A 23,173-nucleotide genomic window follows, 5' to 3' on the forward strand; every position below is an offset into this window, starting at 1 on the left:
GTTATAATTTGTAAATCTTTCCTTGGAAATGCATATATATATTACACACAACTATTTACAACTTGTCCAAACTTGTTTCTCAATCATTTCAACATTTTTCATTCAGTGGCACTTTTAACACAATGATCGAGTTATGTACATATTTCTACTTCAACATCAATGGAATACGAGCATTATACATTGTAGATTCACATAAAATACTTTGTACATCATTAAACATAGCTTGTTTTTAGTAAAATAGCTACTTTATGACCAGCAAACACACAGTAAATGTAGTACTATTTTGATCTCATATTTTCTTTTGCCATTTTCACTCACTCTTCTCAAGTGGTGAACATTTAGTTTATTTTTATCATTTTAATTCAAGATGCAGCAATTGTCAAATACATTCTATCTGTACATCAAAGAACCGGAATTGATCCGTATTTTGTATTTCATAACTTGGCAATGAAGAATCAGGGGTTCATTGTTTCATAAAGGGAACCTTAATAGTTTTCCGCAACTACTTTGCTCTGAACTTATTAAAATTCAGAAAATTCATAATTGTTTCATGTGAAAATTGGTAGAGTTTCTTAATTCTTTCTTTTTTTGTTCTAAGTTCTGGGAGGAGGAAGAAGAAGTGAGTGACATAGAATGATGATGAAAGAGATAGAGAGAGAGACAGACAGACAGAAAGAGTGACAAACAGGCAGAGAGAGAACGGAAGAGAGAAATAGAGAGACAAAGAGAAAGACAGAGATGGAGAGAGAAAGTAAGATACCTACAGACAGACATACATAAAGCGAAGAGAGGGGGGAGGGAGACGAGAAACAATACTCACAGACACAGGGGGAAATGGATCTGACTTGTGTCATTTCCAAGAAACTTCCAAAATGAGTCACCTACACTGACCCATTTACAGAGACTTTTATCAAACAATGATTCTCGATGATTTAATGCTATAAAAAAGAATTGAACATTTTCGAATCATGAGAAGAGAATAGAATTGAGGAATTCTAGTGTGGCCTATTTACTTTCAGCATAATAATATTCACAACTACCACCATAATCACAAGAGTGACAAACACTTTGCAAAGTCTATCAATTTTTTCAACGATCGATTAAATAGAACAAAACAGAAAACACGGTCATTTACAACACCTTGCACAAAACGATCAATATATTAACATTTCAGTTTGAAATACAGAGTGAGTACTACTACTTGGCAGCAGCTCAGATAGTCCGACAATTCAAGTCAGTGACTGAATTATACAGGCCCGTCTCACAGGAAGATGCAACTGATCCAATCAATCTGAACTATGGGAAGCCAATGTAACCATGATCTAAAATAAATCCTTTTACGATGAGATCTAAATATGACAAACACCAGTGCATTATTTGTTTTACTACTCAGCTTCATCCTTTTTTGTTTACAAAGGAACAATGCATCAGAGATGAAGAATTACAACATAAATGGCTTTCCATAATTAAGATTGATTGGATAAGTCGCAACTCTTTGTACCACGGGCTCTACATGCAGTCTGTCGTCAGAGAATTAAAGCCTTGATTAGACTACCAGTCAGGGGAAATCAGTGAAAAATTTCACGAAGCATATTGTCAAGAATTTTCACTGTCAAATTTGCTCTGAGCAAATTGGGAAGCTTAAAACAATAGTCAGTGGAAATCCCCGACTATTTACTTTTATGAAATGCTGCCCATAAACTTTACTCAATTTTCCCTTGACAACAAGAAAAGGGAGCTTGAAAATACAAAGAAATTCACACTGGAAGCTGCGACAGAACCTTACTTGGACTTCTTTTGGTACCTTAAAAAAGTACCAGGGTGTGAGATTCTACCATCAGGAACAAGCCTAGAAAATACTCTCTGTCCTGACCATAAAAGGAGTAACAATTTGTGCAAATTTTAATGATGCTGCACATGTGCGTTTATACCTGTTTGTCAGTTTAATGGTTGTTTCTGTATTTCAGGTAGTATTTTACCCAAAGAATCATCCTGAAAATCACCAAGAGAGATGCTAGGGGTTGAGAATGCACATATTGAACATCTAATTTACCGACTTTCTTCAGTCTTTAACCCTGCTTTTTAATCTCCTAACTTTGAAGGCTGAACTGCAAGCTTGCAGGAAGTTGCAGCCTGTTGAAGCTTCTGATCTTCCAACAGTACTCTGTGAGAGACTACCTATCATTTGATCCACATTAAACTAATACAGCTTACTACAGTGAAGTCAAAAGAAACTGCACAATGTTGATTGAAGAGGATCAGGCATCTCATTCCAAGGGTCATGGTTCTACAGAATCATTGAGGTTGTTTCAGAACCTTGGAGACATCAAACTGCCTCTGGAATGGTTTGTATTTCACGCTCAATTGGAATCCCAGAAATATGAAGATAGAGCGGATGGAATGAACAAGGCTTTTAAGATGATTAGAGTCAACTAGCAAATCTCCAGATGCTGGGACATTCAAATTTCTGACTTTAAGATCGTGTGCTCTGCTAAGAAGAACTACCAGACTGTCTCTTGAATCTTGAATATACACTGAAGAGCACTGTAGCCTATCTTGAGGTCTATGTCAGGCAAGGAGTCATATCAGAGTGATGAAATATAAACCTACATGTAAGGGCATGTATAGTCTCCATCCTACAGCTATGTCATTTGACTCCCAATAAATATCAGCGACAGAGGCTTAGATTTTTTTCATTCCTGCAATATTCATCGCGAGCTGATATGCTGCATTGTGTTTCCCAGGGCAACATATATTCCCCATTTATTTTCTCCAACCTTTTCATTTGAGGCTGAATTGACAAGGTGCATGGGTTACTGGTGTACCAGAGGGCATCATATAGTCCTCATCTGCTTTCTCTCATCATCACTTCTAGACCTCAAATTCCCCTTTTAGATTCCTGCAATTTTCATCTCATGGGGACATGTTGAATGTGCCATAGGTGTACCTCAAGGTAACATATATTCCCCATTCACTTTCGCACAACATCTCCTTTGAAGCTGATGCTGACACTTCCTCAGTGGAGCAACATAGCTAGTGTGACTTCATGTCATGATCACTTGTCACTGCGTCCTATCATATGACCATATGTCGAAGGTCATGCCCCGTCACTCGACGCACTGCTTTATAATTCAGTGGCTCCCGAGGCGCTTTGGACGGGGTTTCGGGAGCCATATGTCAAATTTTATCCTCAAAGTTCTGTTTCATTCGCTTCTGGGCGATCTTTGCCGATTCAGCCAGCTTCATACCTGCAGAATAGGAAAAGAAAATTGATGCTTTAATCTTGAAGATAATGTATAAAGTTACATCACTTAAATGCTAGATCAGTCTACATGTATGTTCATACGTACAATATTCATGAGTAAATACAACATAGACATAAACATACACTAAAATGAAATATTGTAAGTTCCGAAATTTTATTATGAACAAATCTGGATAAACCATAAGAAACATGTAGGCTTTAATTTGATACCAAGTAAAGAAAATATAACCGGACACCACTCAGTGTACAATTATTTTAGAATTTGCAAGTTTGGAATTTCCCAGAACTTCATGTTAATATTCCAACTCTCATTTTATTCATCAGAACCTTGATCTTAGTTTTTCTTTTATATACATGTATGCATTCCATGCAACTCCATGTAACTATATGTATAAATGTTATGTTTCCCTTTAAATTCCTTCTGAAAATTTAACTTTGATCCTCCTTTGATTGCAGTGAAAAGGCCGCAGAGATCCACACTTTTCATTGCACTGTTCAGTCTCAACAATCTTGGCCAAAAGCCACTTGGTTTCAAACAGCCATAGAGATACCGCGGGGGAGCATTGCATGAAACAAAGTCATTGACTTTGAACTGTTACAAAGTACTGAAATACTCGCATCTGATTGGCTCAGAGCAAATCAGGCATTGCTAATCACCGATAAGAGGCTTCATGAAACACTCTGTTGTTTATTTTCATATAATTGTGTTTTCTTTTCCGCATATATTCTGTTTCTAACAGTGCTAGCCAAGAGAGGAAGAGGAAAAAGATAACCACAGCCCGAGTGTGGGTGTTCCTGAAAGAAAACAATCCCTGGTGGAAATTACTGAACTGTAGCCAAGATTGATGCTCTTTAATAAGACAAAAACCTTGCAAATAAGAGAATTTCCTTGTACAGTACAGCATGGAGTATGAGTTGACATGCCATGTCTAACTACATGAAGAGCTATTAAGTATACTTGTTAATACCACAGACAAATGATATACTTTTCGTCGTTTTTGGAGAGGTTGTGTTGGCGTGTGACATAAACTGGCAAATTCTAACACAGCGCAAGTGCCAAAACCAAAGCTAATATTATGGAGACATTTTTATCTGTGCATATATGATAACCTAAACACAAACTTCTATTCCTACATGCCTGGGAAATAATTCATAGTTTACACTACTGCAATGTGCAACACCAACCTTTGTCATGGTGAAATGATAATCAGCTATTGTGCTCACTCAACAGGAAAAAAAATGAATAAATATATTTTAACAGTTGCAGAGCTGCTAACTGATAAGATTCACCTTTCAGGGAGTACCTTACTGAGAAACTAGGGAGATCGTTCACAATTTTCAGACAATCCAATGGATAAAATCAATTTATGAATCAGAGAGATCTTGATAATCTGCAGTTCTTACTCTAAACTTGGTCAATTTTTCAGGGAATTTCCCTGACAATCAGTTAGACTTTGCAGCTCTGCGGGTATTATCTCCCCTTAAATTAAGTTTTCAGATTGACTACTTTCTAGAATGCTATAGTAACCCAAACCCGACATTGCCCATATTTTTCTACAAAGTCTATTAAAAACCAAAAATACAAATCTCCCTCCCTTTTAATTTTCTTATACTTAATGCTTACGGAGTACAATGGAGAATATGTCCCTTTAAATGTTAGTTGCCACCAGTAAAAACTTTGTTCGCATGCCAAGTCTAGGCCTGAATCTCTCCAGGCACAGGTTATGACTCAGTGGAACAGAAATAGGTCTTGGTGACGGGTTGGGGCAATGATCAGAGCTTTTGAAGCACTGCTAACATGAACAACAGACGTGGCTAATCCTATCCTGTCTGACGCACATGACTCTTACAGTACCATGGGAGCATTTCATGAAACAGAGAGCCAGTGATTTAAACTGACTATTGTTATAAGCTACTGGTAATCCTAGCATCTGATTGGTTGAGAGTAAATTAGTTGGTGAAAATCACTGAAAAAACTTTTCATGAAATTCACCCCAGACCTCCAAAACCATTCTGATTGAAAATAATTTTGCTCAAAAAAAAAAAAATAATAATAATCACATTAGAAAAAAAAGATTTTTTTTCTCCAAATTCAGAATGGATGGGAGGCATGGAAAAAATAAAGAAGTAAATGACCAAAATTTATTACTTTTCGTACCTGAATCTTTGATTTCTTTGACAGCCTTTCCGAATTTCTTCATCTTGGCACCAATGTTCTTTGAGTTGCTCTTCGACTCATTCTCGAATTCTCTTACTCTCCTCTCAAACAGCCCTAAATAATACAACAAAACAAAAGATATATATGTATTAGCATAGGTATCATACATGTGTAAGGGTATCAAAATTGTGCTATATCAAACATACCTAGTACCTGAAGTACCATTGCTCAGCATTCTATTGCGAATTTTTAATTCATTTTTTCACATACTTTATTTCTTTTATTTCCGGTTTTATTTAATCAGGTTGGCACAATTTGAAAGGTAAGGTTTGAAAGGTAAAGGACAGGGGGTGGGGGTCAATGTAAGATGCAAATCAAGGAGGGCGAGCCGGCTTTTGGATGGGTGGGGGGTAAGAGGAGGGGGGGTAGGATGGTGAGGAGGAGGAGTGGGGGAGGGGTTAATATTACGAGAACAAGGAACTTTGACTCACACCATTACCTTGCGAGATGCCCTCACTCTCCGACTCCTTCTCTTGGATGAAGAGAGTGATAGGCCCCCCCCCTGCCGGATATTTCATAAGGGTGGGAAGGGGTAACTATTATGAGAACAAGGAACAATGATTCACGCCTTTACCTTGGGAGATGCCCTCACTCTCCGACTCCTTCTCTTGGATAAAGAGAGTGACTGGATCCCCCTCTAGATATTTCATATGGGTTGGGAAGGGAGAGGGGAGGGGTAACCATTAGAAGAACAAGGAACAATGATTCATACATAGACCTTGGGAGATGCCCTCACTCTCCGACTCCTTCTCTTGGATAAAGAGAGTGACTGGATCCCCCCCCCCCCCCGTCTAGATATTTCATGAGGGTGGGGAAGGGAGGTGAGGGTGAAGGGGAGGGGTAACTATTAGAAGAACAAGGAACAATGATTCATACCTAGACCTTGGGAGATGCCCTCACTCTCCGACTCCTTCTCTTGGATGAAGAGAGTGATAGGCCCCCCCTGCCGGATATTTCATAAGGGTGGGAAGGGGTAACTATTATGAGAACAAGGAACAATGATTCACACCTTTACCTTGCGAGATGCCCTCACTCTCCGACTCCTTCTCTTGGATAAAGAGAGTGACTGGATCCCCCCTCAAGATATTTCATGAGGGTGGGGAAGAGACAAGAGGAGGGGAGAAAGGAGGGGTAACTATTATAAGAACAAGGAACAATGATTCAAACCTTAATCTCGGGAGATGTCCTCGCTCTCCGACTCCTTCTCTTGGATAAAGAGAGTGAGAGGACCTCCTCCCCATGATATTTCTTGAGGGTGGGGAAGGGAGAGGGGAGAAGGGAGGGGTAACTACCATAAGAACAAGGAACAATGATTCAAACCTTAATCTCGGGAGATGTCCTCGCTCTCCGACTCCTTCTCTTGGATAAAGAGAGTGAGAGGACCTCCCCCCCCCCACGATATTTCATGAGGGTGAGGAAGGGACGAGGGAGGGGAGAAGGGAGGGGTAACTATTGTAAGAAAAAGGAACAATGATTCACACCTTTACCTTGCGAGATGCCCTCGCTCTCCGCCTCCTTCTCCTGAATGAAGAGAGAGAACATCTGCGTCTCGCTGAAGACCTCCAGGAAATTCCTCACGCTCTTCGACGAGATCGCCTTGACGAAACTCTCCCGGTCAAACTTCTGCGAGCCGTCGTACTGTTGGGTGAAGTGGTTGGAGTAGTGACCGACAGTCTCTACAAAGAACCGGATGAAAGCCTCGGAGATGGCTCTGCTTTTCGATTCATGGTCTAAACATAAAGGACATAACATTTATTTCAGAAATGAGATAACTAATGCTCAGGTTCGATTAGAGGTGAAGTATAAACGAAATAATGCAAAAGCAATTCCTTACCAGTGGAATGCCTCTGGCGGTCTCACCTGCATCACGCGATTCAATATAGCAGCATTGCTGACTTTGAAAACTACTATAACTTGCACAAGATGTTCAGTGATACTTGGTTACTCTTACTGTATGTACACGTTTTGTGAACAAGACCAATACACTTACAGAGATATGATGGTAATTCAACAAATACCCCCAACATGGCCAAAGTTCATTGACCTTACATGACCTTAATTATGTGACCTAAAACTCGCACAGGATGTTCAGTGACACTTGACTACTATTATGTTAAAGTTTCATGAATCAGATCCATAAACTTTCAAAGTTATGATGGTAATTCAACAGATACCCCCAATTCGGCCAAAGTTCATTGACCCTAAATGACCTTTGACCTTGGTCATGTGACGTGAAACTCATGCAGGATGTTCAGTGATACTTGATTAACCTTATGTCCAAGTTTTTATAAGTTATGATGACATTTCAAAAACTTAACCTTAGGTTAAGATTTTGATGTTGATTCCCCAACATGGTCTAAGTTCATTGACCCTAAATGACATTTGACCTTGGTCATGTGACATGAAACTCAGGCAGGATGTTCAGTAATACTTGATTAACCTTATGGCCAAGTTTCATGAACTAGGTCCATTTACTTTCTAAGTTATGTTGTCCTTTCAAAAACTTAACCATGGGTTAAGATTTGGTGTTGACGCCGCCGCCGCCGTCGGAAAAGCGACGCCTTTAGTCTCATTCTGCTATGCAGGTGAGACAAAAATCAAACAAAGAATATAATGAATAACTTTTCTGAAATAAACCATTGCTATATTTCAAATTTTTGTAAAAATAATTTTAATAAATGAAGAAGTATTAATGAAACAGAGATTGCATTTAAAACACAAGTAACCTAGGTTAAATGCTTTAGGTCATCAAAGTAAGCAATATCTATACTCCCAATAATCCTAACCCTAATAAAAATGTTGACTTCACATGACATACAAATATTAATATTACATTAATACCTGAAAATATACATGTATACTTCTGTTAATCAAATTTTCTTGCACATTTGTTTTAAACTTATTTGATTTCTAAACACTTTTTGTTCATATATTGTTCTGACTTGATTGTTATTCAGAGAAAAAAAAAATGTATGTACCTTCTGATAATTCATCATCGGTGTCGGCTCCCTCCCAGCTGCTCATACTGCAAACCTTCAGCGCCCTCTCGAGGGCTAATGACAGTTTCTTTGGCAGAATAGTTTCCTCATCACCGACCACGGTGTAGAAATCCCTAGCATCGAGATCAACGACCAGGACCTGCGAAAGGGAAAGAGTTTATTATGAACATTTTTTATCACTTTCAACATCAACATCGTCACCAATGATCTCCATACTCATCATTATCATCATCATCACCATCATCAATACCACCATCAACATCACCATCACCACCACCATCACCATCATCAACATCATCACTACCATCACCATCATCATCATCACCATCATCACCATCATGTTCATCATCAGCTTTATCATCTTCATTATAATCATCATCATCATCGATCTTCATCATCATCATCATCATCGATCACCATCTTCATCATTATTTTCAAATCAAATTGACATTTTTGCCCCTTTTTGCATATAATATCCAACACCATGCACCACAACCACTAACACCACCACCAGCACCAATACCAACACCACCATCAACCCACCTCTTCAAGGGGCATCTCTTCCAGCCTCGGTATACACAGTGAGAGCATTCCCATGATGTAAGGTGTCGGTGAACAGCACATGTCGATCAGCTTCTCTGGTAGGACCGGTACGTAGACGTGTTGCCATGAGAATGGATACAGGAGACCCACTAATGCCTGAGAACATCTTGAAAGCTTACTGTAAATATTCAGAACAGCACAAAAACATTGTTTCATGAAGAGTTTATAATCTATTCGGGCAGTGCCTGGCAACATATTTGGAAAGAAAAATCATTCATAAAACCTGGGACTTGTTGCAGAAAAGAAAAACTCTGGCATTTTTTTTTTGCCAGTTTTTCAATGTGTTATTGCCAATAACATAATTTTGTTTGCCAGAGTTTTTATGGCAATTTTTTTATCCATTAGACCCCTGATGACAAGATCACATGTAGTGAGAAATCGGGTATCTTAATGAAATTCTCTTTAGCAGGTATCACACTCAGTCTCTTTTCATTGCATATCTTCCAATTTCAGCATTAAAACATTAGTTGAAATAATTAAACTTAATTAAGGATTGGTTCAAATAACTGAAATTGCAATTAATATGGAACTGATTGAAATAATAGAAATTAAACTCATTTATTTGGGATTGGTTGAAATAATTAAAATTGATATGGGATTGGTTTAAATAATTGAAATTGACATATTATCGGTCAAAGTAATTGAAATTGAAATCGAAATAGGATCGGGTGAAATGGGATTGGTTGAAGTAATTGAAATTGAAATAGGATTGGTTGAAATGATTGAAATTGACATGAGATTGGTCAAGGTAATTGAAATTGATATGGGATTGGTTTAAATAATTGAAATTTACATATTATTCGTCGAAGTAATTGGATTCGAAATAGGATTGGGTGAAATAATTGAAATGGGATTGGTTGAAGTAATTGAAATTGAAATAGGATTGGTTGAAATGCTTGAAATTGACATGAGATTGGTCAAGGTAATTGAAATGGGATTGATTTAAATAATTAAAATTTACATATTATCCGTCGAAGTAATTGAAATCGAAATAGGATTGGGTGAAATAATTGAAATGGGATTGGTTGAAGTAACTGAAATTAAAATAGGATTGGTTGAAATGATTGAAATTGACATGAGACTGGTCAAGGTAATTGAAATTGAAATTGATATAGTATTGGTTGAAATAATTGTAATGATATGGGCTTGGTCAAAATATTTGAAACTGATATAAAATTGGTTGAAATTATTGAAATTGATATGGAATTGGTTGAAATTAGTGACATTTAGATGGAATTGGAATCACTCACCTTAATTTCCCTGAGCACATGATAACTCTCCTCTCTAGGAGTAATGAAGCAAAGATTTGTACTATCCTGTTCACACTCAAACAATTAAACAACGTATCAAAGTCAACCTGTTTTACAAATGAGAAAAAAAAATGGATAATGGATTAAATTCATTTGTGCTGAGAAAATGTTATCATCTTGTATGTTACAGTCCCAATGCAAATTCAGAGTTCTTTCTTGTTTAAACATCTACAAATATGATTAAGTAATATAAAATGGTTAGATTTATAAAAAGTAGAATAGAAACATCTAAAACAAACATATTGGAAGAAGCTCAGAATAAAAAAAAGAATGACAGTTAATCTTATCCGACAGCTTAGCAGCTGGTCACACAATTTGATTTACATGTATATCACTAATAGCACATGACTATCAATATCCTGTTTAACCTGACCCAGCCTTGGCCATAAAATGTTGTGCTGGGAAGGAGAAAAATCAATTAAACAGAATGGTGAAAGTTTGAAAGAAATCGGACAAGCAATAAGATAGTTATAGCTGCTTTAAAATTGAGATCAATAAGACTATGTAGATTTCAAATTGGCAACTGGGTAAGTAAATTATGACAAGAGGCAAGGACAATTTTCCAATAGGCCATGTACTTAGTAGTTTTCTCCTAAGTACCCATTCCCCTGGGGCAGTACCGCTTATCTAAATATAACCCAGGTAGAATATTATTTTATGACCTCATCAAAGAAAAGTATAATTTGAAATAAGACTTTTGGGGAAAAATGGCATTTTACCCTTTTATGTATTGGAGTGCATGGAAGAGTAGTCCTTGCCTTACATCACTTTGACATCACATATGCGGCCAATTTGAAGTTTCAATGGGTTTAAAGAATACCAATATTTACAACTTTTAAAAATTCATAAATTTCTTATTGTTTGTCCGATATTGTTTGAACTTTCACTTATCAACTTGTAGGACTTTTCTTCTTTCTATAAAAACAAGTTTTTATTTGGGTGGGTTTCCCCTTTAACTTACGTGCTCTAATCTTTGATCTTGAGGTCTCTGGAGTATGAGAGGCTTGGGATCTAGCTGACTGCTGTGGAGCTTCTTCCAGTTGTTATTATTGGGCGGAGTTGATACCTTTACGTGGCTTCCCTAGATACAGGAAATAAACAAAAGAAATAATCAAGTTTGTGATAAAGGGTGTGTTCAATGTCGATAATCAAATTTAAACAAAATCATGATTGAAAACTCAATTAGAAATCACCGAACACAAACACGATCAGCGGTGCTCTGTTCAGTGTCAAAAATATAAAGTCGTTTATATGTTGATCGTCTTTAAATTTCCCGCTTTCGTTTGACACATCGCAAGAAAGATCAGTTCTGGCACCTGTTTGTGTAGGCTTCCACTGCGAGAGCATATTTAAAAACGTTTCAAAACTCAATTGTGTTCAATGTCGCATTTGCGATGCTCAAGAGCATAAAATTAGAACTGATTGCATTTCCAAAAGCATCTTTTTCGACATTTAAATTTTCCTCCGAATCATGATTTGAAAGACGTTTACTTTTATGACTGGGAATAGAGGACATTGAACACACCCTTTGTTTCTCATTATATCAAAGTTTTTGTAATCACGTTTTCAATCATGATCCATGTTGCTGTTTAAACCGACATTGAACACACCCTCAATGAGTTTGACAACAGCTTCGCTATGCTGAGAAAACTGAAGGTGACCAACTCTTGATTCCCCCAACATGGTCTAAGTTCATTGACCCTAAATGACCTTTGACCTTGGTCATGTGACCTGAAACTCAAGCAGGATGTTCAGTAATACTTGATTAACCTTATGGCCAATTGTCATGAACTAGGTCCATATATACTTTCTAAATTATGCTGTCATTTCAAAAACTTAACCTTTGCGTAATAAGATTTGGTGTTGACGCCGCCGCCGTCGGAAAAGTGGCGCCTATAGTCTCACTCTGCTATGCAGGCGAGACAAAAATGGCATTTTCTGAGGAACCTCACTGATGGTACAGTATCTTCCGTCAGAAATTAGCCTCTGCTAGTCTTGAATCAAGCCAAAAATTCTGATTCACCATCTTTGTCCCCGCCCCCTTTACAGATATATCCTCTTTAGCCTCTACTTTTCAGATGCCATGCATCTCGTTCATATAGTAACACGTGACACAACATGTGCAAGACCAAGTGACCTCGATTACATCATCCATTAACAACTTCAGAAGTCTTTGCTCCCAATCTATGATCAATTCCTCTGCCCCCTACAAGCCCCCTTCCCCCGTACTCACGATCGCGATACCCTGAGCAGATTTTCAATGACCCTGAACTTTCTGCTGGCACCATGAATCCTGACATAATATGCGCTACACTGTACAATCTTGCTGACATCACCTACTGTACTCTTTCAATGTCATCACTACCTTGCTTTAATCCGGTCCCAACTAGCCCTTCCCCTATATGCTGTTCTGAATGTTCCAGTGGGTGTTTCATAAAGCTATTTCTACAGTAAGTTATGAACTGTGGAGCGTTGTGGCCCAGTGGATAAGTTTTCTGACTTTGAAACAGAGGGTCGTGGGTTCGAATCCCAGCCATGGTGTAATTTCCTTCAGCAAGAAATTTATCCACATTGTGCTACACTCGACCCAGGTGAGGTGAATGGATACCCGGCAGGATTAATTCCTTGAATGCATGAGCGCTGACAGGCAGCTCGAGCTAAAGCCGGGGTAATAATAATAATAACAACAACGTGCCTCGGAATAGAATATTTCTAGATAGATGGCGCTATATAAATGCCTATTATTATTATTATTATGAATGACTTTATGGATGACAGGTGACCCTTTCTTGTGATAAATGGTATATCTCTATGTAGCTGTCTTAGCAACTAAGAGCATGTTTATGAAACACCCACCAGGGCCCTGTTACATAAAGCTTAGTGATTGATCTTGGGGCTGATTTTTACGATTGATCATACACAATATTCAATGCAATCAATCACAGAATCAGGAAAATCTTCAATTGCTAAACTTCCTGATCAAGTCCCTGATGCCACTTTGTTCATCCAATCATGTTGTGAAGCACTTTGTACCCATAATACATCAGTCATAATTTGCTCTACGGCGGCAGTATGGCGAGTCGAAAACAGCCGTTTATTCAAACCACTTATATGTAGCTTTTACAAAAAAAATGTTAAAACGGCTGTTTTCAATTCGCCGTATGACTGCCGTAGAGCAAATGTGGCTGAGGTATTGTTCATCCAATCATGTTGTGAAGCACTTTGTACCCATAATACATCGGTCATAATTTGCTCTACGGCGGCAGTATGGCAAATCGAAAACAGCCGTTTATTCATTTTTATTCAAACCACTTATATGTAGCTATTACAAAAAAGATGTTAAAACGGGTGTTCTCGACTCGCCGTATGGCTGCCGTAGAGCACATGTGGCTGAGGTATAAGGAATAGGCGCTTTACCAAATACACAATGGATCAAATTAGATCATCTTCATGACACAACATGTGCAATACTGAGTAGCCTTGGTGATATCATCCACTTTCAGTTTCAGTCTCCAGGCATCTACTTGACCTTCAATTCATTCTCCCTCCTACCCTACCCTTCCCCCTCTCCCTTCCCTTATCTGACATTCCGTTATCCCTGGCAGACTTCCTGTCAAACCTCAACTCGTCTGATGCCACTTTGTGTCACAACATGTGCAAAGAATGAGTGAGAGCGCCTTGCTCATTTAACAGGCTGTCGCTTTTCAGAACGCTTGCCTCCAAGCTAAAAGTCCTTGATTCACAAAGATGTTAGAACCAGTAGGGGGGTACAAAACCACAAACAAAGAATGATTTCATGTCCTTTGCTAAAAGCGTGCACTTTTCTCATTTAACAGTTATTAACTCATGCATTACGTTAGATTGTAATGAGTTTACTTCACTACATGTGTTATAGCGGTTCTGACTCTTGCCTTGTAATCAGAGGGCCGTGTGTTTGAATCCCACCATGGGGTAGCATCATTTGGCAAGGCGTCAATCCACAATTTGTCCCTCTCCACCCAGGTGTTAGAAGGGTACTGGTAGGATATGAAAGCCATTGTAGTTTGTCCAGGATTGCATGCGCCTCAATGGCGACTAGCTGGAATACTCCCCAGGGAGTGGAGTATGAACATACATTGTGTGCGGGAATGATAGATTGAATTAGATGAATGGGGTAATGATAAATCTGAAGGTGCTTAGATATGCATCCTCTTAGCATGGTGTGACCAATGGGGTGATTTCTTTTATACCGCACCTAATTTGGAATTGCAACTCGCAAGTCAAAAAAATATTTGTGAAACACCCCCCAGGAGTGTGTTTCACAAAACCAATGCTCATCAGTAGCTTATAACAATAGCCAAACAGTCCATGGAATTGTTCATGTCCACTAACCGGTCTTGGGAAAGGGCAGTCTTGTGAGAGCTTGAGCAAGTTGTCAACGGCTGCCATGGAATGTTTCCTCCTGATCTCGATCTCATCAAGGAGCTGGTTGTAGATGGGATAGCATCCGATGGGGCTCATCACGCACACCACCTCCGGTAACCTGGGACCCTTGCCTGGAGGCTGGAAGAAGAAAAGAAAGGGGGGCAGAGTCAGTGATCTGTTGGATATGACTTCCGTAATAGCTTTAAAATCTTATAATGTGAGAGGAAAGCGATGATGAGGATGGAAATATTGATGATAATGATAACAGTGAAGAGAAGAGGGATGATGGATGATAATGATGATGATGATGAGGATGATGATGATGGTGATGATGATGATGATGATGATGGATAATGATGACGATGTAGATGATGATATTGATGAAGATGACAATATTGATGATGCACGTGATATTAGTGGAGATGATGATCATCATCAATGTCATTATCATCATCTTCATCATAATCTACTGAAAAAAGGGAGATTGCGAGGGTAGGAAGATGCAAGGCAAGGGAAGAGAAGAAGAGCGATTATGATGATGCTGTCAATGATGATGAGGTGGAGGAGGAAGAAGAGAAAGAGGAGAAGGATTATGATGAGGGCAGTGTTGGTGATGGCAATGACGAAGAGGAGGAAGGGGATGATGGTGAACAGAAGGACAAGAAGAAGTTGAAGAAATAAGTATTATGAAAATATGGATGATAGTGATGAACATTTGGTAACAATGATTACTCCACCAATTTAAAATTCCACAAAATGAACATGAAATGACAGGAAAACTACAGAACATCCCTAATTATGTCACAAAATCAGCACTTAAATTCTGACATGCAACAGTGATATAATATTCCATTTTTAAATGAACTAGACAGACGAACTTTACAAGGAAAGATAACAATCTCAAGATATCAACAGCGAATCCCAAAAATTAAAAATACAAGAATATGAAAAATCATTTCCTTAAAACCAGCACCTGCCAATTCCAAACTCAAGTCAATGTAAGAGGCAACATCTTTCTAGACTTTTCAAAAAGCTGTTATTTCCTGGTAAACTAGTCCAATGCAAAATGAAAATGACAATTCAGCGGAATTAAGCAAGATCAGGAATAAGAGCTATTTGGATACGAATCTCTCCGTCTGTGACTGGATCACGTTCCCTTCACCAAATTGACTCCTTCGTTACTCCGGTTAAGCTTCACCTGTTTTCTAACATACTTATTCCACATATTGTAAAATTAGCCGAGAACCAAAAAGGCAGTATTTCTTTCAGAATTTAATCCATTATGTAGCTTTTAAAGAATTTTGTGTAGGCGGGTATGAGTATTCTTGTATTTACATATTTTTTTTTCTTCCCTTGGGGAATATTCTGCCTAAAAATGGGGAAAAAATATGGATATAACTAAAATATGTATGGATATAACTTCAGAACACTGGCGGTGTTTAATATACCGAGGTATTAAATTCAGAATGATTTAACTGCATGTCTTGACATCAGTTTATAAGGGTTTGCAAATGGTCTTAATACTGAAAGCAGACCTGCAATCCAGTATCAATATGAAATTAATTTCCAGACTTCTGACTTCGCAATCAAAATTGATTTACAATTGATTGCAAGTTTCTTGAAAAGCTGCATTACATAGGACCTTCTATAAAGAAGTCAACACAAAATAAATCCAGGTGGGTATTTCATAAAGCTGTTCGTACGTTAAGAGCGTCTTTAAGAACGACTGGTGATCCTTTCTTGTGGAAAATGGTATATTCATTGGCGATGGTTTAGCGCATAAGAAAGGATCACCAATCGTTCTTAAAGTTGCTCTTAACTTACAAACAGCTTTATGTAACGGCCCCCTGGACCCCATAACATACAGCCTAGCAATTGATCATAGGGCGGGTGGTTGTTTCAAAAAGCTGTTCGTAAAATTATGAACGACTTTACGCATGGCTGGTACATGTTCTTAAGTCATAACTCAATTACATAGGGATACTATCACATAGCACAAGAAAAGATCACCAGTCGTGCGTAAAGTCATTCTTGTCTTACGAACAGCTTTATGAAACACCCTCCAGGACCCTATAACACACAGCCTAGCAAATTGATCATAGGGCAGATTTCTAATGGGGTGTTGCAAGAAACTTGCGATCAATTGCAAGTCTATTTTTGGTCCCTAAATCAATCATATGTCTTGCAGTTCAATGCAAATTAGTGATTGATTGCTAATCTGCTCCTAGAAACAAGAAGTTTAATCTGATTTGCTATAGCTAGCGTTGATCTATCAGTTGTAAAATTGTGACAGAATATTTGCAATTGATCGCAAATATTTTCTTGCAACATCCCCTAAGGCTGATTGATCAAACTTAAAATTAGCTTCTTGCTCCAATAATACATAGCATTATGCTGCAGGGCCCAAATCATACAAGTTATGATTACACTCAACTGCATCTTCAGATTCATGGTGAAACTCTGACTCATCTGTAGCAAACACATTCCAGTACACGTAATCAAATACATTGTAGATTTCAAAGGCATTAAAGATGGTTGAGATTATCCAGACATAGGGGCCTAGTCACCATTAAGTAGTCATTGGGACTCCTTTTCTCAGCACATTTCCTTTTTAAAATGTGATAGGGTATGAACTGTTTAACACAGAATCTTGAAAAATGTTTGGTGAGATTTAATAGCATCTGTACCAAGACTGATTTCTAAAACTGATAATTTCCAAATAATTTCTTACTGGAATTTGTTATTTCCATAAAAAGTTGATAATTTATGCTATTTAAAGTGTTTTTTTTATTATTGCAACATTTCGTATTCATGATTTTTAGGTTAAAATCTATATTGCATCTATCCTACCATGATACTAGCATTACAAATTTGTACTTTAATTTGATTATCTCATTGTCAAACGACACAATACTTTCATAAATATCAAAACACATCTAGGTCAAAATATTTTTTCTACGTGAGCCTCTAGAGCACCAACATTTCCATGCCCAGCCACAGAAATGGTGTCTTGGTTCACCAGAATTTGGTTTTCTTCTGTAAACATTTCCTTGCTTCAACCAATATCATCTGGAAACCTCAAATAATTGATTTTGATGGTAAAGCAGCAATACAGGATATGCACGGTTGCTTATCAACGTATGAAGTACTGTTACAAAGCTACCCACAAGAAAATATCTGAGAAAATTCATCTTTTATGATGTCATTAGCTATGTCTGTAAAGATATGTATTTGGTCATAGTAAATTAGAAGATTTATTTTAATGTTAATACTCTTTTTCATTTAGAGCAGTGCTGCTGGTGCTATTACTACTACTACTACTACTGCTTCTACTAGTTACTACTACTACTATTCCATCTACTTCTACTACTACTACTACTATTCCGTCTTCTTCTCCTTCTACTACTAAGTACTACTTCTACTACTACTACTACTACTACTACTACTACTACTAATCCGTATACTTCTACTACTTTTACTACTACTACTACTACTACTACTACTACTACTACTACTTCTTCTACTACCAATTCTACTACTACTACTATTATTCCATCTACTTCTACTACTACTACTACTACTACTACTACTACTACTACTACTACTACTACTACTACTACTACTACTACTACTACTACTACTACTACTACTACTACTTCTCCTTCTCCTTCTCCTTCTACTACTACTTCTACTTGTTTTGTTTTTTAGCTATAATATTACCATTATAAACATTTGAGAACATTACATGCTGTTGTATAAATCCCCATATAAAAATGATTTTGATGACAATTTAAAACAGTTTTTAGAACATTTTTATCAAGCTACTATTAACAAACAGTAGTGGTCAGTAAGGGCCTCTGAATGTAATTACATTGAATGAACATTACCAGTGGATCATACATGTGCTATTTGTATTACCAAGCCTGAAGCCCCGAGTTGTACCCCAACTTCGTTAACAGCTGGGGAGGATGTACAGCAGGATTGGGAAATCATAAATAGTGGCATTCTAATAGTCACACACAGCATGCAAATAGAGGCTTTGTGATGTCAATGTTAACAAATTGGAACATGTTATGATTTTGTGAATTTGTAAGGAACGCTAGAGCTTATTTCACAATTATCTGTTAGACCAAAGAACAGACTTAGTTATCTCAAATGGTATATTGTAAGAAAAGCTATATATATATACACATTGTAAATGAGGAAGCACACACTGATTGGGCCAGTTCACCCCGCTGAAGTGATTTCCCATGCACATTTAACAACTTTCATGCCAACTCATATGAATTCTGTAGACTGAACGTTAATCTAATACATTGTGATCAGGGAGCAATCCAAATTGAATCAAAAGTCCAAATCGAATACGATTGGAATCTGAATCAATTAGCCTGAAAACTTCAATCCAACTTTGTATTGGTCCCTGACCGCAATATATTTCAATCTCAGGAATCTAGAGAGAATGATTGAGCAGGAAGGTGATGGACCTACCAGTATTCTTCTGTTGTAACCGTAGAGTCTCGATCCATCTGAGCTTGTGAGTACGAAGCAGAAGCTCTCGCTGTTGTACTGTTCAACGGGCGCCCACTTGAAGGCATCGGGGAAGCAGAACTCTGGGATAGCTCGCAGTTTGTCTGTTTGACTGTCACTCACCTGAAAAAGAAAAAAAATCTAAAGCGTGTAAAGGCCAAAGGTGAGAAGTTGTCAGGGTCTGAAATCTGACTTACATCTCTGTTTGAACGGTTCCATGAAAACTGCTCCGGTGACCGTTGCTCCACTATGAATTCTACACACAAATTTAATGACCAACTTCAACCCTGGATTTAACACTATACCCTATCCTAAACCTAACCCTAACATAAAACCCTATTCAAATTCAAATTCAAATTTCAAATTCATTTATTTCACATCTATTGCAACCCTAACCCTAAACCTATATCTTAGACATAATAAAGCCCATAGCAATTGTCGCCAGAGCAAATATCGTGCCACCATTTTAAAAACATTGTTAATCAAAAGATCTATAAATATTCTTTAAAATTTGTTATTGGTCAATCAAATTGCATAATTTCCTTATCTTATATTAGAAAATTACTCTGTAACATAAAGCTTAACAAGTGGAGTGCCTCTGGCAGTCTTGCCTGCATTACGCGATTCAATGTAGCAGCAGTGCTGACTTTGAGAACAACTATAAAATAATTATTCACAAAAAAACACCATTCATACAATAATATAATACTACGTTCATTGACCCTAAATGACATTTGACCTTGATCATGTGACCTAAGACTATAAGATGATCAGTGATACTTGATTACCCCTATGTCCATATTTCATGATATCCATTAACTATCAAAGTTATGATGGCTATTCAACAATTCAACAAAGTTCATTGACCTTAAATGATCTTTGACCTTGTCATGTAGCCTGAAACTTGCATAGGATGTTCAATGATACTTGATTACTCTTATGCCAATGTTTCATAAACTAGATCCATATACTTTTGATGTCATTTGAAAACTGAACCTTAGGTTAAGATTTCAATGTTGAATCCGCCGCTGTCAGAAAAGCGGCGCCTATGGTCTCACTCTGCTATGCAGGCGAGACAAAAATTGTCATTGGTCAATCAAATTGCAGAATATCCATGTCTTATACTAGAAAATAGCCCCTTAAAAAAAGCTTAGCAAATGATTATGGAATCGATTCATAAAGTTGTTTGCATTGTGTGTGATAAATTATAAAAACCAGCCCCAAGATCAATACATAAACCATTATGCTATGGGGCCTTGACAACCATTTAATGAAGTTTGACATCACTGATATCGACTTAAGAAACAGAGCTTCTCAGCTCTCAAATCCAAGGAGTTAACTCAAAATGTCATTGATCACACCATTTACCAAAGAGTGTAAGTTGATCATTTCATTTGCAACATTGTCAGCCTTGTCTGTGAAACAAATGGGGCATTGCAAGGAACTTGCAATCAACTGTAGGCTACTTTTGGTTAAAAAATCAATCACAATCGTGGAAATTTATTGCAAATGTGTACTTGAATGCTGGTATGCTTCTTACCACAGGCACTAAAATCAATTTCCTCAAGTTACAATCGATCTATCAATTGTCATTTTGCATCAGAAATTTGCAACTGATTTCTTCTTACAGGGACACATACCTCATGAGGAAACCTCTTCATTTCGTAGGGCTCATATCTTCTGGTCTCCGGGTTGATCTTCAGTGAGACGATGACAGCGTATTCGTAGAGTTTGGAGTACTGCAAGGCCCATCGAGGCTGCATCGTACAGTAGACTGAGGAACGTAATCTCATGGCGCGGACATAGGTCAAGCGCTTCTTGAGAACTGCCAGGTGAAGAGAGAACATCAAAAGGAAATCATTATTTTAAGATTAACATGGAAATGGCTAAGAGCCAGAATAGATGCAGGTTTGTGAGCAACAGTGGAATCTATCTACATTTCTGTCTGTCTGTCTGTCTTCCGGCTGTATAGTGTCTAGCAATCTACCTATCTATCTATGAGTCCAATGGTTTGATAGACCGAATTGCACCAGAAGACCCAACAACCAGTCTTTGTCATTTCTCTCACTAACTTCTGTTTCACCAAGACAAAACCTTGTTCATTCCCATTGTTTTCTTTGTCCGTCTCTCCATCTTCGCTAAATTTTAAAATACGATCACAAAATGAATCTCCACAAATGACACACGGAGTGTTTCATGGAGTAATAGGTGATTTTTACTTCACTGACTTGTTTCTTCTGAGCCAATCAGAAGCAAGGATTTCAGTAGCTTATAACATATGTCAAAGAAAATTAATATTTGTTTCATCGATTAATCCCCTTATTCAAATCAATGAAATCTTATCTCTTACTATGTCCTATGAAAATGCAACAGAAAAGAAAACCACAAATATCATCTGTATGAACTTTCAAGACTATTTCACCATCACCCCTCCTCAAGCGTATTAGGTCCAAGTGACGCCATTATGAATAATTCTGGAGCAGGTTAAGTGAAAACAAATGCAGGGCTCTCGGAGACGTCGTAGCAAGTCTCTTCACTTACAAGCAAAAGGAAAACAGAAGAGGCATAAGGAATCTGTAGTGATCACTGACTCATGGAAGTATCACACAAAAGAACAAAATACCTGTTCGGCAAGGGGACAAATTGGGAAAAGTTTTGAGGATTCCCCCTAAAGCATATTACTTCTTCTGGAAGGGGGGAAATATTGGGAAAAGTTTGAGGAATCCCCCTTCCTCAACTCAACATGGCAAGAGTCCGAGAACAAAGAAATGATTAGGCTAACCTCAAATATTACATCAATACCAAATACAGAAAATATTTGAATGTGAAGAGTCTTTTCTCTCACTAACCTTGGATTCATAAATACATCTAAAAGTACATGTAATAACAAAAATCTGGGCATTTTCTGCTCTGGATTTAGAAATTATTTCACTCAATGTTTTTTCCCTTTCTAATCATCTACATGTAATTTCTACACAGACAAAACAATAGGGTTTATGAAAACAACTCTGAATGACAAAACTGAAATCGTGCTTGTGGTGAAGATGCAAACGCTCATTTTGTGAAGGTACTTACTTTTGGTACCTGATCTTAAAAAGTACCAACATATCCACACCAAGGGGATAATATTTACAGGAAAACAAGATAAGAAAGCTTGTAAGTAAATTTTACCCTCCCTCTTCATGAAGAATACCATATTCTATATATGCATGTTTTTGTTGCGGGGAACTTGAAATCTCTTTATAGTTAACTCCAACACTACCCACATCATGCACAAAGAAGTTATACATCCTACATGTACAAAACCCTACTGAGAAAATACATGAAGACAGATTTGACAAAGAAATTCTCCACCTACTCATATCCATAGAGAAAGAGAAGCCACAGAACTGAACAGGAAAACTCCATTCACATGTATATAATATATTCTGATATGAAAATACATAAGGGACTATGTCTTGTTTACTGACTCATAGCTCCTAACAGTTCAGTGCAAATCCCTGCCCCATGGAGAGACCTGTGTGGAGAAATGCTGGATTAAATCTCACTTAAACGATCATTTTATGTCACTATATCTGGCATAATTCCCGTACACATGATTTCCTACAGGTTGCATATTGTCTATAAATTGGATGCAATCCAGGACGAAGGTTTTTTTGGGGATATTTTATAAGTCTGAGACTCTTTCCTGTGAGGAATTGGAATTGTAGTTCCTCTTTCTTCTTCAAATTGCATAAAAGCATTGTTGTAGATATCCCGGTATTAAATCGAAATCGAATATCTTTTGAGCGGCATTCTAAATATTGAAATTAATCTCAAATCATTAGTAAGGTTGGATAAAAGATTA

At 37.6% G+C, this 23,173-nt stretch overlaps 1 protein-coding gene across 4 annotated transcripts in view; it reads right to left on the minus strand.

Annotated features, from left to right (window-relative positions):
* Positions 1 to 201: 201 nt before the first annotated feature.
* The window catches only part of LOC129268263 (DENN domain-containing protein 2B-like), a 52,764-nt gene continuing 29,792 nt past the window's right edge, over positions 202 to 23,173 (minus strand). For 2 of the 4 annotated variants that reach the window (XM_064104721.1, XM_054905833.2), the window contains 10 exons: positions 20,967 to 21,151; positions 19,288 to 19,449; positions 14,767 to 14,937; positions 11,357 to 11,476; positions 10,336 to 10,442; positions 9,026 to 9,203; positions 8,462 to 8,621; positions 6,971 to 7,213; positions 5,424 to 5,537; positions 202 to 3,248 (listed from right to left, as the gene is read on the minus strand). In XM_064104721.1, the coding sequence (XP_063960791.1) occupies positions 3,178 to 3,248; positions 5,424 to 5,537; positions 6,971 to 7,213; positions 8,462 to 8,621; positions 9,026 to 9,203; positions 10,336 to 10,442; positions 11,357 to 11,476; positions 14,767 to 14,937; positions 19,288 to 19,449; positions 20,967 to 21,151 (1,511 nt within the window). In that variant the 3' untranslated portion in view covers positions 202 to 3,177. Of the gene's footprint in view, positions 3,249 to 5,423; positions 5,538 to 6,964; positions 7,214 to 8,461; positions 8,622 to 9,025; positions 9,204 to 10,335; positions 10,443 to 11,356; positions 11,477 to 14,766; positions 14,938 to 19,287; positions 19,450 to 20,966; positions 21,152 to 23,173 lie in introns of all 4 variants that reach the window. The other 2 variants (XM_064104720.1, XM_054905832.2) reach the window with 1 other exon arrangement.

The sequence above is a fragment of the Lytechinus pictus genome, chromosome 9 (genome assembly GCF_037042905.1).
Source record: "Lytechinus pictus isolate F3 Inbred chromosome 9, Lp3.0, whole genome shotgun sequence".
Taxonomy (NCBI): Eukaryota; Metazoa; Echinodermata; class Echinoidea; order Temnopleuroida; family Toxopneustidae; genus Lytechinus; species Lytechinus pictus.